This window comes from Bidens hawaiensis, unplaced genomic scaffold, assembly GCF_021521415.1.
Source record: "Bidens hawaiensis isolate Kalapana, Puna unplaced genomic scaffold, B.hawaiensis_p1.1 tig00000296_1, whole genome shotgun sequence".
Classification (NCBI taxonomy): Eukaryota; Viridiplantae; Streptophyta; class Magnoliopsida; order Asterales; family Asteraceae; genus Bidens; species Bidens hawaiensis.
This window is the reverse complement of record NW_027491024.1, coordinates 2560112-2574925: the sequence shown is the minus strand read 5'-3', so window position 1 is coordinate 2574925 and position 14814 is coordinate 2560112. Positions and strand designations below refer to the sequence as shown.

The 14814-nt window shown below is 35.4% G+C and overlaps 3 protein-coding genes and 1 pseudogene across 5 annotated transcripts; 3 read left to right on the top strand and 1 right to left on the bottom strand.

Annotated features, from left to right (window-relative positions):
- Positions 1–374: 374 nt before the first annotated feature.
- LOC143619568 (uncharacterized) lies at positions 375–3583 on the top strand. Of its 2 annotated transcripts, XM_077091462.1 has the most exons (6): positions 375–595; positions 1070–1165; positions 1248–1460; positions 1543–1639; positions 3126–3188; positions 3276–3583. In XM_077091462.1, the coding sequence occupies exons 1-4, from the start codon at positions 392–394 to the stop codon at positions 1636–1638; spliced, it is 609 nt and encodes a 202-aa protein (XP_076947577.1). In that variant the 5' UTR covers positions 375–391; the 3' UTR covers position 1639; positions 3126–3188; positions 3276–3583. The 2 variants fall into 2 exon arrangements, with proteins under 2 accessions (XP_076947577.1, XP_076947584.1); XM_077091469.1 differs by lacking the exons at positions 3126–3188; positions 3276–3583 and adding an exon at positions 2484–2776 and having other exon boundaries at positions 1543–1728.
- A 2664-nt stretch (positions 3584–6247) lies between these two features.
- On the top strand, positions 6248–8777 carry LOC143620489 (uncharacterized). Its single transcript, XM_077092182.1, has 4 exons — positions 6248–6347; positions 6927–7391; positions 7472–7506; positions 7595–8777. The coding sequence occupies exons 2-4, from the start codon at positions 7070–7072 to the stop codon at positions 8288–8290; spliced, it is 1053 nt and encodes a 350-aa protein (XP_076948297.1). The 5' UTR covers positions 6248–6347; positions 6927–7069; the 3' UTR covers positions 8291–8777.
- Positions 8778–10049: 1272 nt separating this feature from the next.
- Positions 10050–10794, top strand: LOC143619557 (protein DMP9 pseudogene; annotated as a pseudogene).
- LOC143619541 (uncharacterized) lies at positions 10721–14520 on the bottom strand. 2 transcript variants are annotated; one of them, XM_077091441.1, is made up of 13 exons: positions 14358–14520; positions 13683–13862; positions 13468–13597; positions 13306–13408; positions 13093–13216; positions 12946–13011; positions 12825–12863; positions 12627–12707; positions 12483–12530; positions 12321–12371; positions 12176–12244; positions 11095–11298; positions 10721–11009 (listed from the first exon to the last, which is right to left on the bottom strand). In XM_077091441.1, the coding sequence occupies exons 2-13, from the start codon at positions 13833–13835 to the stop codon at positions 10833–10835; spliced, it is 1245 nt and encodes a 414-aa protein (XP_076947556.1). In that variant the 5' UTR covers positions 13836–13862; positions 14358–14520; the 3' UTR covers positions 10721–10832. The 2 variants fall into 2 exon arrangements, with proteins under 2 accessions (XP_076947556.1, XP_076947560.1); XM_077091445.1 differs by lacking the exon at positions 14358–14520 and having other exon boundaries at positions 13683–13998.
- Positions 14521–14814: the final 294 nt, after the last annotated feature.

The window sequence follows — 14814 nt, the reverse complement described above, 5'->3', positions numbered from 1 at the left end:
GTTAGTGAGAGTCCTCGTTTACACTGTGTTCTCGAGTTTCATTTAATTGAGGAAAGGGAAGGAAAAAAGGGATGGAAAAAATATGTTGTGTTCCCGAGTTTCATTTAAGAAAGTAAAAAGAAGGAAAATTTAAAAGAGGTGTTCCCGAGTTTCATTTAAAAAAAGAAAAGGAGGGGAGGAAAGAGAAAATGATAGTAAAATAAAAGAGTTTGTATCTTTCCGAATTGAAAAGATTATGAAGGAAAATAAGTTGATGAGACCTAGGAGATAAAATGAGAAAATTTCCTTTTCTTAACCAATGATTTGAATTAGTAAAATTCATAATTTTTAAGGAGAAAAATTGAAGTTATTAAGTGGAGGGAGTAGCACAAGAAGTAAAGAGGTGTAGATAATGTTTCTTGGTATATCTTCTTCTTTATCATCTGATCATTTCAAAATCAAATTGAATTTGAATCCAGTATCCTCCCAGTTAATCGGAAACCATGCAAAGCCAGGAAGCAAGATTTGCTGCTTATGTGGCAGAAGACCATTTGTAATCTCCACAGCTCTCATTCCACTTCACCAATCCAATGCCTCTGCCTCTGATGATCCCATCGTACCAACCACTTTCATATTACTTATTTTCCATCAGATTTCTAAACGACTCGAGATCAATTCATTTATTATTTATTAATTATTTTATTACTATATTTTTATAAGTATTTATAATTACATTTTTAAATATAATATATATTATTTAATTATTTTTGTCACAACTTTATACATAATTATAGTTATTGTATAAATATATTATATAAAAGTTATATAAATAAAAGCTTGTTAGGCTCGACTTTGAGCTCGTTTATTAATTGAGCCTCAAAAAAAACTCGGGCTCAGGCTCGTTTAAGCTCGGGTCAATTCGAGCTTTTGATGACCCAATCTCGAGTAGCTCACGAGCTGCTCGGCTCGTTTACCGTTCATGTTAATTTTGGTCAATTAGACAGCAAATTGTCAAGATATGAAGTATTTAACTTTGTTGATCAATGATCAGTACTGTACAAATTTTAAAGGGATTTAACGCTTTATGAAGGCTGTACTGAACAGGGTTCACCCTCCTAGACCGGACTGGTACGAAGAGTTTTATGCAGCGGCAATGGATGCCTCAATGAAATCTTATGAGGCTGAGGTTAGAAGCAAAGTAGTGATTATATCATTACTCGCTTTTGTTCGTGCATTTATGTAAATGACAGTTATTATTATTTATCAAGATTGCAGGTTATAAGTCACAGCTTTTTGCAAATTTAACAGAAAAGAATGCAAAGATACTAGAGGTTGGAATAGGAACAGGTCCTAATCTCAAATATTATGGTTCGGGCGCAACTATAGTCGGTGTCGACCCGAATAGAAAGATGGAAAAATATGCTAAAGCTGCAGCACAAGCCTCTGGTTTGCCTGAAACCAAATTCAAGTTTATTCATGCTGTATGTCTTCTTAATGACCTTCACTTATTATCACTTAATATAACTTGTGTGACAGTCTTATAAAAATGGCAAGTTGATGCAGGTTGCAGAAGCGTTGCCTGTAAGTGATGCTTCTATGGATGCAGTTGTGGGTACATTAGTGCTGTGTTCGGTTAACGATGTTAACAAGACTCTTTAGGGTATGTTTTTATCCGTTCATTGTCACATTATGATTCTTTCTAATAAGCTGCATCAGTATGATTGACTAATGTTTATATGAGAGTGTAATGTTGGCAAATAATTTCGTTAATTCATGGGTGTCAAAGTTTAGGGGTCGTGTTGTAATTAGTCAAACCATGTTTAATATGTATTTATGCCCTGCTTGCGGTGCGCGCATATAATGTATATATGTGTGAACCCTCGGGTGGGCAAAAGTAAAATTGCACTAATTTTGACGTTATTTTACTAATCTCTTGAAAATAACGTTAAAAGTGGCGGAAGGTTAATCAGGCATCATGTGGTGGCGTTGATAGCCGAAAAACAAGGGTACATGCACCAATCAGCCGGTGCCCCAATGATTGAGTGTTATGTGCCTTATGTCCAAGGCTTGATGCAAAACTACTATCGAGTCGGGGGTCACACCGGAAGCATCCTCTCTATCCCTATGGGATAGAGGTAGAGGTAAGGTTTTCTACATCTTACACTCCTCAGACCCTACCATAGCTTTGCTATTGGTGGGATATACTGAGTACGATGATGATGATGATGATGATGATGATGTTTAATATGTATTTAGAATGTTTATGTAAGTAAAGGGTCCAGAAGTGTCAAATGGAAAGTTTATAACTTCCATGACACATGTCAGATTAGGATTGGTTCTGGTTGTGTATAAATAGGGGTCAATAGGCAAAGTCAAAATCATTCAGTATTGTTATAACGTTGCATCATTAGTTATCAAAAAAGTCTAGTTGATTCAATTCTGTTTCATCTTTGTTTTCTTAATCGATCAAGTTTGTTAAAGATCAAGTCTGGGCAACATGTAAGACAACCTGTCACGTTAGTTTTTAAATAATCTTTTAGGGCTGTAATCGAGCCGCCTCAGCTTGTTTATCTTAACGAGCTGAAATGTTGAGCTTCGGCTCGATTTGTCGAAAGCTCGAGCCCTCGTTTATTTTTAATTTTGTTTATGTTTTACACATGTTAATATTATACAAAAACCAAAATAATATTTGTAACATACACACAAAGCAGATTTATAAACTACAAAATTCATAATTTACATTAGCTTTGGGTTATAGTTTACATATATATAAAATTTTAGCTTTACTTTTACATGAGTCAAACAAGAATTTTCAATATTAACAGAATTTTTAATAATTTTTATTTTTTTTCATTAATGCTAGCTAAGCCACGAGCCGAGCCAACCTTGGCTCAGGCTTAGCTTGTCAAAAGCTCGAGCCAGCTCGTGGTTGGTCAAGCCGGCTCGTTTGTTTTTAAATATTCTATTATTCTTATTATTTTGTGTTTTACACATAATTAATGCAGAAGTTATAAACTGCAGAATTCATAATTTATGTGTGTTAAATTTGGGTTATAGTTTATATATATTAAAATTTGAGCTTTACTTTTAAACGAGTCAAACGATAATTTGGAATAGAGTAGCTTCAGTTTTTTCGTTGTTTACAGAAATCAAGTGGGTGCTTAAACCAGGTGGGGTTTACATATTTGTGGAACATGTAGCTGCCAAAGGTGCTAACTAAACTCAACTCAACTCAACCTACTTATTAACTAACAACTTTCAGTTGCAAAAGTAACCATTTTAGTTTGTTGGAGCAGATGGAACGTTTCTTAAGTTTATACAACGCGCTTTAGATCCGCTGCAACAGGCGGTTGCTGATGGATGCCATCTTACAAGGGAAACCGGAGACAGTATTTCTGCAGCAGGGTTCTCGAGTGCTGACATAAAGAAAGTTTTCCTTTCTTCTGCATCACTCATAAATCCTCATGCCTATGGAATTGCTTATAAATAAGGAAAGTATGTGTAATTGAGTGTATTGTTGGCTTGTTGCTAGCAGTGGAATCCATCATTTTTAATATGTGGTATGTGGTCACACCCATTGCCATGGTTGTGAATGATGCATGATGGTGATGGTGATGGTGATGGTGATGGTGATGGTGATGGTGATGGTGATGGTGATGGTGATGGTGATGGTGATGGTGATGGTGATGGTGATGGTGATGAGTGGAATATGTTTTGTCTCAAGACATCTGGTCAACTAAACTTTGGAAAGAAAAAGTGAACTAGCAAAAAGTTTGTGTGCTAATCATCAATTATACACACAAGTTGAGAAACATTACAAGACATCCTAATTCATCTCTATAAAAAAAGCCAAGCCTTTCGTGTGTTACTTGAGATGAGCTCGTTAAAATCTCAAATTAAGTTGGTATAAATGCGCTTAAGCTTCATATTCTGAGTTGGACTAGTATTGCAAGCAGTCTATTACTTATATAAATCTATAAATTTTATATTTTATAATGTAAAGTGACTAGATAATATATAAATTAAGTTCATAAGTGTATATAAAAATGATTATAAATAAATATAGTTTAACTAATAATAAATACTAAATAACCTGAGCTTAAGCTTAGCAACTTATTTGTTAACAAACCTCAAGTTTTAGATGAACCAAGATTCGAGTCCTTCTAAACTAAGCGAGTCGAGCTAGTGTGTAAGAGCATTAATTTTGTATTTTTCATAATTTAATTGCTAAACATTTTAACATGTTATGTGATCATATAATCCGACCCCATTTGGCTTTACCATGCACAAACTTAGTCATGGTGCTTCCTTATCTAACATTCTAACCAAATGATTTGACGGGTTTTGATGAAAACTTTTGGTCTAATCACTCTAAATAAACTTTAATTACTTGGATTTAGAGATTACTCGTAAGGACTTATTCTAGCTTAATCAAAGCGTCAAAGATCCGATCTTTTCATTCACCAATCAGAGTGAGTATATACTCAACACAATTCCATTATTTTGCGTGATTGTGTAATTGCTCGATTAGTTGTCAAATCTTATATGACTATGTGTTTACTGTTTTTATGGTTGGTTGGTATTTCATCCTCGTCCTCATAGTATGATTATACGCTGTTGTAGTAACTTGACACCATTTTTGGGTCAAGGGAAAATGACCCGTATTTTTTAATTTTTTTATTATACTATTTGTTGTGATGCACATGTCGCAAAGAATTGTTTATACTTCCTCAATTATTATTAATATTATATCAAATTGTGGTTACTCGCTCAACATGTGTTGTTGATAAATTATTTTTACGCATATTGCAGGTTATTATCTTAAGATGAATTGAAGTGGAGAATTTTAATTGGACCTTAGGATAAAACAAGGAATATTTGTTGAATTGAGATCCATGTAACTGCTTTGGTTATTTATTCCTTTGTTAAATGACCTTATTGTACATTAATATGAATGAAATAAATTAGATATTAGCAATTATATTATTTTAGAGTCTTTGAGCTATGATGCAAATTTGGTTGTGCCCGGCATGCTCCGCCATAGGTTGGGATGTGACAACTTGGCCTTCGATGGCCACTTGAACGTCTTCATTTTCGATTGCACCACTGAAGTCACAATAAAGGTATCCAGTATTGGAGCGGCTAATTCTTAAGACTTTATTCTTTAAAGCTACTCGCCACACATGTAGCTTAAGATTCTGTTTACTTTATGTGACTGATACAATATCATTAGTGACAATCATGCATCGGGTAACTAACTCCTAGTGGCGTTTAACACATACCTTTGGTGAAGGCCTACCTTCACAAGAAAGAAGCCAACATCCCCCCCCCCCCCCCCCCCCCCCCCCGCAAAACACATGTTTAGCCCTAGCATACATATCTCTAATTATATCTATATATTTCTCGAGGAACCCTCTATGCTCAAGACTATCCAAAATTTCTCTGCATGGCAAATTATCGTATGCATTTTCAAGGTCCATTAACACCATATGCAAATTCCGTTTTCTCCTTGTATATTTCCATCAATCTCCGTAGGATGTGTATCGCTTCTATAGTCGGCTGCCCTGACATTAACCCAATTTGGTTCACCCCAAACCGAGTTTCTCAGTCACAGTTTCAAATTCCAGCCATAAAATACCACCAAAACCGTACCATTTGAATTTCAACCAACCGAATTATTTTGGCTTAGAAAGTTCAACCACTTCCAACATTTACGAACGCCATTGATAGTCTGAAATCAGAAAAAACACTATGGATAAAAAAAATAGTGGCGCACATGACTTAACTCGAGTCCGAGTCACCTAAGCTCAAGCCAATCTTAAGTAGTTCACAATCATTTAAACTAATTACTATATATAGTAAAAGAGAAGCTTGGTGCCGTTAAGCCCTTCTTGGGCCAAGTGACGACACCAAACTGGTCCACGTCAATTTGATTTTTTTTTTGTTTTAGTATCCGCAGACATGATGAACATAATGGAAACCAATCAAATGTCAATTTTGCTTTATAACTGACAGAAATCAACTGAATTCGCATAAACTCACCGCAACGACTCTGGGACCGTGGGTTTTGTAACACTAAGAAAAATAATTAATCTTGATTAATTATTGGTTAATACAAGTTTTAAAAAGCGAAAAAAAGAAAGAAAAGAAAAGAAAAAGAAAGCATGAAAGTTGAAGAAAAAAGTAAAGTTAAAAAAGAGGAAAGAAAAAAACAAAAAGGAGAAAGAAACCCAAAACAAAGAAAGAAGCATGAAGCCAAAATTAAATTAAATTAAATCAGAGAGAAATGAGAATGGCGCATTCTCCGTTTTATTAGGGTTTTATTTTCTTCTCCGGCCGTACACATCGCCACCACCGTCATCGTTCCAGTAAGCAATCACCCATCTCCTTAGTAGGCTGCCTTTTCAATATCCATTATTTATTGTTTGACTGTTTGTTGACTCCTTTATGTTCTTGAACACCTAATCCGGTGGTTATTAATAGTTTTGTGTTTAACTTTAAACTTTACTTCTACATTATTATATACAAATGAATTAGATTTGGTTTCTGTCACATGTTAGGGCTTTATAACAAACTATTATTCCAAGTAACCTCTTCATCTCAAAAGTCAAACTTTACTCTTTCGTGGTTGAGATAATAATCAATGTTAGTAAAAATCGTTTAGTGGGGGTATCTTCTAGGGATTTAACGGATTCGAATTTTTTATATATCTATAAATATTATGTATAAATTATATATATGTATTTTTCAAATTTGACCCATCTCTACTGATTTTGACCGAAGTTTGATCTTTTTTTTTTTTTTTACCGATTTTAAGACTATCGATTAATTGCAGCGATTTTGTGAAATCCCATCTGCCAAGCACCGATTTGCGCGTAGGCGTGATTTTTACAACTCTTCTTTGAATCATCAAATGTTTGATCAATGCATGTTTATCTTGATTACAGGGTTTCTACTGTGAATTCAAACATATTTTTGAGACAGTCTTTACACAACATTAACCGTGCTACAAAAGATAGCTAAAACGGGGTCGCTCTGTTGTGTGGCCGCAAGGCCACATGGGTCCAATGCGGTTAGCCAGGACTGGTCCATGGGTCCACACGAACCCTACTGGCGAACCAACACCAGCTTCTCACCTCCCCCACCGAGATGGGACTTCCGCTTCCAAAACGAAGCACAGTCGTTTTGTTCTCAAGAAGGAAGCCGATTATACGGTTCATCAACCTCTTCTAACAGTAGAGGAAGCAGAAACTGGTTTAGGGCAAATTATTTACTCAATCACCGCCATTCTACTTCTGATGGATTCGGGGCGTTTTTTAGTAGTCCGTCTGAGTTATCTCCGGCTCAGCAGTGGACCCCACCTACAGTTCAAGAAATAACCCTTGATGAATATGCTAATTCTTCAAAACGAGGTAATCTTGATACTTGATTAACGCTTTTATAGTATTTTCTATATCTATGATCATATTCTGTATGCTGATATATTTTGCAGTTTTGGGACCGCTATCCTTTTCACCTACTTCTGAGGTATTGTTTTTAGATATTCACGATTGTGCATAAAACCTTCTAAATCATTTTATTGAAAGTTTAGGTTATAAATTTAACATTTTGTTAGGGACTTTCGGCTCCTCATGATGGCAGAGCTTCACTTTCTTCAAATTCAGACAGCAGCGATTATGAACCAATAGCAAAATCACAATCTTATCAGCATAATTTCAGTACTCGCGGCTGCTTCATGTCAAAACCCGTTCACCCGTTGGCCTTTTCAAACAACCCTAGATTCCAAGACCCTGATGACAATACCCACCATTCTGACTTTGACTTTTCAGATGTTTCTGAACCCACTGAACCCGATGCGGTTACCAGATCCAATGGTCACAAGTGCAATTTGTGTGAGCGGTTTCTTTCTCAAAGATCTCCGTGGAGTTCCCGCCAAATCATTAGAAGCGGAGATATGCCGGTTACCGGTGTTCTTTCATGCCGCCATGTGTTTCATGCCGAATGTTTGGATCAAACAACACCAAAGACACAAAATGGGGACCCGCCGTGTCCCGTCTGTGCTAAATCTGAACCTAAATACTCACCCGATCAACGGGCTTCATCGAAGTTGAAAAGCGGGTTCCCACGGGTCAGACCATTTTGTGAGGATGGACCATCTAGACAATGGGGCTGTGTTCATGCGGGAAGTTGTGTTGAAGGTGCACTGAGTGCACAACCATCACATAATGCTATGTTGTTGCTTAACCGAAACCGGGTTAAGAAGAGTTTGTGTATGAAGAAAAACGGGTTCACCACAGCCGGGTGGTGGTGATGGGGTCGGGTGTTCCAAGTCAGCATGGAGTTCTAGAAAGAGGTTATAAAGTGATGAGCTGTGTGTATATACAAGTGCTAGCACAAAATTTGGTTGTTTGAAACTGGTGGTTGACTTTTGGTGGGTGGTTAACTTGATAGCTAGAGCCCCAAATTGCTAATAGTGGGTGCAATTTTCCTTTGTTATAATTATGTGTAAAATATGTCAAATCCTAATTGCTGACTTTTGGAAGTCAATGTGTTGTAGGTTGTGTTTGAAAGTTCTATTTAGTCGGTGGTGATATTTACAAATCATTTTGTTTAATTATTTAACTAGGGATGGTAATAAACCCGAATCTTACAGGCATACTTAAAACCTAAAATATTCAGTATGGGTATCCAGTGTCGGGCATTAGTTTTTAAAAGCTTGCGGTATGGAACATATAGAGGATCAGGTGATATCTAACTTGATTACTTGAAATATACATTATGTTGGCGTAATATGTCAGACACGACACAATGACTCACAATTACTTGTGGTTATAGACACAAGAACGACATGATAACTAGTCGTGTCATCTTTTCTAAACATGAACACAAACTTGGTTTAACATGATGATACCAGTTTAGGGACACGATAAATAATACATACACATGTTGAAACAAAAGTTGCCCAAAGTTTATGAAAGTCTTAGTTAATAAATAACACATAATCCTCACCATAATAATCCTTAACAAATTTATATTTCTTAATATATTTGAAACAAAAATCCATAAAAGTCTTCATTAATACATAGCAATGTAGTGTACCTTAATAAAATAAATATTTTAAGGTTAAAATATAAAATGTTATTAACAAGTTAGTATGTGTTTAACCTATTAGGACACAAATTTAAGCATGTCAACATGTTTAAGACACGTAACTTGATAAGCTAAAACACAAACCTATTTAAATTCGTGTCGTGTTAATATGCACGTGTTAGAAATTGTCAGCCGTAACACACATACCCGTTATCCTAAATCATACCAATATATATATATATATATATGTATTATTTTTTTCTCAGTCTTTAATAGTATAAGCTATTGATTCACCAATTATTAGTCTTTGTAGTTCTAATTTTCTTCGGGTAGTAAAGTTATACAAAGATTAAAATAGCAAGAATTATATTTGATAATCTGAACGGAATTATTTTAACTAAGGTCATACCCGATACCAATATTGGCCGTGTATGTGTCACAATTTTAAAACCGAGTTTGATTTGAATTATCAACATATCTATTATTCATTCGTATCAACACCCACTTCAAATCAGCATATGCTCATTTGTATTCGTTTATATTCATTCATGCTTGTTTATAAACTTAATGAACTAACACAAACACATACATAAGAATTTCCTTAGTGTATCACGAACAAATATTCATGTTCAGTCATGTGTAAGTGAACCACATTTCCTTAGTGTATCACGAACGGATATTTCTGTTCAGTCATGTTGTCCGAAAAATGTTTAACAAACATACACGAAGAATGTCTCGCTCGGTTCAGTTCATTTAAAATTGTAAACACAACCTTTTGGACTTTGGAGGTGGAAAAGCAACAACTGGAACTAGAAGTACTAAAGGTGGCAATCTCATAAACTCAAGGCACAATTATTAAATCTTAAAAACGGTTAACGTCACGGTTCCAAATTTGAATTTACAGTTATTACAACAATCAAACATATAATAACCATAAAACCAAACACAAAAACCAGACCACTTTACTTTCATAGCAAAAAATGGAACAACAAACAGATGAAATCGGTGTCAGAGTCTACACCCCCTCCCCACAATACAACGTCAACCAAATCCCACAACCACCACCGCCACCACCTGGCCCCACCACGGGTAACCGGAGGCGTCGAGCCTTCGCAAACGGCTTCCAGAAAACCCTCTCAAAAACCTCAATGCTTGTCAACTTCCTTCCAAGTGGAACGCTTCTCACATTCGAAATGGTCCTTCCGTCCATCTACCGGAAAGGCGAATGCACCGGAGTCACCACCCTCATGATCAACGTCCTCCTTGCGATATGCACCATGTCGTGTTTCTTCTTCCATTTCACCGACAGTTTTCGTGGGGTGGACGGAAAGATTTACTACGTTTAAAACGACTCCACCGGGCGTTGATGTACCGAAAGACGAAAGGTATAAACTCGGGTTCTCGGATTTCGTCCACGCGGAGATGTCGTCGATGGTGTTCTTGGCTATCGCGTTTTCGGATCATCGGGTCACGAACTGTCTGTTTCCGAGGCACACGAATGAACTGGATGAAGTTATGCAAAGTTTTCCGTTGATGGTTGGGATTGTTTGTAGTGGTCTGTTTTTAGTGTTCCCGAATACTCGATTCGGGATCGGGTGTTTGTCTGCTTAGTTTCGTTTTATCGTTTTTTATATGTATTTTGAATTTGATCATGACTTAAATGCTAGATTGATGTTTTAATTGTATTTACAAAGCATAAAGTACAAGTGTTAATCATATTCATAGGATAATACAAGCCATTTTAATTTGCTTACTAAACAAGATCACTCACGACAGTCGATTGGTGTATGCATAAGCGGGTTCCATCTATCGAATATTATTCTCCCGCCTCTACCGATCCTTCCACGACTGTTACCACCACGTGGCGGTACAATTCCTGCAGCAGCCAACTTTTCCGGGAGCAGAGGTTTTGTGAACAATAATACCGGTTCAAGTGAATCCTGCATACAAGTTTTCAAATCAGATTTAACACGTTAATTATTTAATGCGTTTTGAAATTATATATTTTAAAGTTAGGAGATGTACCAATTTATGGAGCCAAGTATATGGGACGGGTAGTCGTCTGGACTCTCGCTTAATGGGCCCACCAGAACCGTGAGGCTGGACACGTATACGTTTGTGTGGAAAATCGTCTTGCTCGATAAATTCATCATCGCTTGAAACAAATTTGGACTGGAAAGATGGCAGTTCAGGCAGAGCTAAACTATCTTCTAGAATCTCCGCTTCATTCTGAGAACAGACAGTTGCAAATATATTAATAAATACAAGTCAGTAGTAATTTTGGTTAAAAAGATATTATATATATATATATATAGGGGAGGGTTATACTAAAAAAAGTAGTTTTCTAGGAAGACTAGGAATAAATCATAGCCATTGGATCATGTTAATCAATGATTGAGATTTAAAATTACCAAAAACCGACATAGTTTTCTATAATTACTCTTTCACCACTATAACCGACATAGTTTCTTAGAATTGTTCTTTCACCATATATTGTAATGCCACTTGTCAAAAATCTATTGGTTCTTACCATTCTTAGGAAACTCTTTCATATATATTTGAACCCTTTTCTAGGGGAGGGTTATACTAAAAAGAAGTAGTTTTCTAGGAAGACTAGGAATAAATCATAGCCATTGGATCATGTCAATCAATGGTTGAGATTTAAAATTACCAAAAACCGTAGTTTCCTAGAATTACTCTTTCACTACTATAACCGACATAGTTTTTTAGAATTGTTCTTTCACCATATGTTGTAATGCCACTTGTCAAAAATCTATTGGTTCTTACCATTCTTAGGAAACTATATATATATATATATATATAGAAAAGGGGAAAATGGTTCAAATAAAAAGAAATAGTTTCCAAAGAATGGTAAGAACCAATAAATTTTTGACAAGTGGCATTACAACATATGGTGAAAGAACAATTCTAAGAAACTATGTCGGTTATAGTGGTGAAAGAGTAATTCTAGGAAACTATGACGGTTTTTGGTAATTTTAAATCTCAACCATTGATTAACATGATCCAATGGCTATGATTTATTCTTAGTCTTCCTACAAAACTACTTCTTTTTAGTATAACCCTCCCCTATATATATATATATTACCTTGAATTTCATTTGTATCCTTTGAAGGTTAACTTCACTCTCCATGACATCTCTCTTTTTCTCTTCTCTCTGTATCAGATATGCATCATGTGAGTGTTACTTGCAAAACTAATTAAACATAAGTTGAGGGTTTGTATTGAGTGACCTTGATTAGAGCTTCTAGTAAGTTTTTGGCTTGGTCGAGGTTGCGCCTCACCTGATAAAATATTAATATTAAAATGTAATTATGTTAGCCAGCGAAAACATAAACCTGGCATGAAATGAACCCCTTTTTAATACTCCGTAATTATAGATGAAGCTGGCTTACTTGGCGAAGCTTTTCAAATGATTGCACGCTATTTTCCCTTCTTTGCATCTGAACACGTGAAATTGTATATATTCAGAACATTACATTTTATAATAACAATACTAAAAGATGAACGATGAGTTTGAATCAATAAATAACACAAACCCTTCTTGTATGAAGTCGGTGAGCCTTCACCCTCGGTCTAAACACATTGTATGGATTGGTATCTGTTACTGGAGGCGGTGGCTGAAATACAAAAAAACATTACAAAATTGTTGGTAAAATGTTTTTAAAATTTTGTCCAAGGTTTTATTTTATGCTAACCGAATAAAAACACTTATATAAGCATGAAAAGAAACTAACCTGCAAGTGCCTCAAAATAGGTTTTAGCCATCGCTCCCGCTGACAAATATAAAAACAAAAATTATAAAGCACACATAGTAAGTAAAAAAAACTATGAATATATTTACTTAAAATGACATACCTTCTCTTTCCAGTAACCGTAAATTGACTGGAAAACTCCATACTGTATAGAGAGAGCTTGAAGAGCCTAACAAATATGTAAAATAATATAACAATTATTAATAAACTACACCAAATTATATGCAAACAAAGATGCATCGGTTACTACCTCAACTGCAGATTCAAAATTCAAAAGTACAGGAATGGACGAGCCAAGTGTTGGAGTGATAATTCCCGCTCGTTCCCGGGCCTTATGATCCAACACTTCTAACTTGAATAAAATCATCTCAAATCTGTACCAATCATAAAACTCACATTTTATGTTTTTATCATTTTAACAGCACACACAAATTTAAAAAATTGTAGGGAAAATATAACTTACTTTTCGGCCGGAAGAGCCATCCTTTCTTTATTAAACTTGTTAAGCCAATCTTCATCCTCATTATCAAGATCGTACTCGATAAAATCCCCTATCTCAGCCCGTGCTGCAAATATTATTCAATAAGTTTATATTATTTATAAAACACATCAACATTCAACAAACCTCCTCTTGCGCGAAGATAAGATGGCGGTTGATTAAAAGTGGGAGAATAATCTCGTTCATATGTATCGACAATAACATACTCGGGGGTCGGTATTTCAGAAACTGTTTTCTTACTAGCCGCTTGGTGTACCTAAACAACAAATTTGAAAAACTCGCAGTTCAGAAAACCAAAAGAACGAAAAATAATTTGGAAGTAATAACGTTTGAAGGTAGACCTGAGTATCGTTATCAGATTCAGCAACAAGTCGAAGAAGTTGTGTTCGGGTGGATGTGGGGGTGTCATCGTCTTCAAAATCTTTAATAGATTTAAGAATTGGTAGTTTTTTGTGAATGTCGAGCGGGCGTGGTCTAAAGGATAGTCTACTCATATCAGCAGCAGCAGCTTATTTCCAACTCTACAACAGAAAAATAAACTTACAGTATACCTATACATCATATTTCTAACTTGAAAGTGATTAAATGCTGAAATATCTTAGTTAGGGCTGTAACCGAAAGCCTATCGGAAAAACGAACAACTCATGAAAAACCAATCTCACGAAACTTGTTGTTCGTGTTCGTTCATTAAGGAAATGGACTTGTTCACGAACACAAACAATGTTTTTTTATTTATCATTGATATTGATAAGTTAATTTTACATATAAATTAATAATTTTGGTTATAGAATCTATATAACAAGATCAGAAAAGTCATTAAGTACTAAAAGCCTTTAATGAACAAAGAAACATTAATTAACACATCAATTGAATGAAGTTGTATTTGATTAGGTCGGTGTGAGTAAGTGGATTATGAGTAAGCAATCATCAATTATGAAAGCAGCGACTAAAAGGCTACACAATGTCTTTTCATATTATTACTCATTACATACAGAAAATTAATTAAAATGATTTACCAGCGAAGATAGGATGGAGGTTTAATCTGAAAACAGATGCCGGAATCTGTTGTCAGCGAGCATTGATTAGGTTAGGGTTTCAAATTGAATTAAAGCAATTCGGGTCAAGTAACAAACTATCCGGTCGGATTTGAATAAAGGCAATCCGGTGTATATGAACCAATGTTTTAAAAACTGGTTTCAAACTTTATTGAGTTACCTCATAAATGGTAGAACTGGTTGTCCCGCTAGAATATTTTGGTCACTTAGTCAGTAAACGCTATTACCAATTGATATGAACCCGTTATGAACTAAGCCGAATTTGAGTAATGAGTTTGGGTTTCAAATATTTTAAATTATGGATTTGGTTTTTGAATCGAATTTGAATTCACGATATTTTTTAAACTAATTCAGTAGGAGGGTAACTTTGTTAGGATTGTCAGTTTATGGCACGGACATGCTAACATGACACGTCATA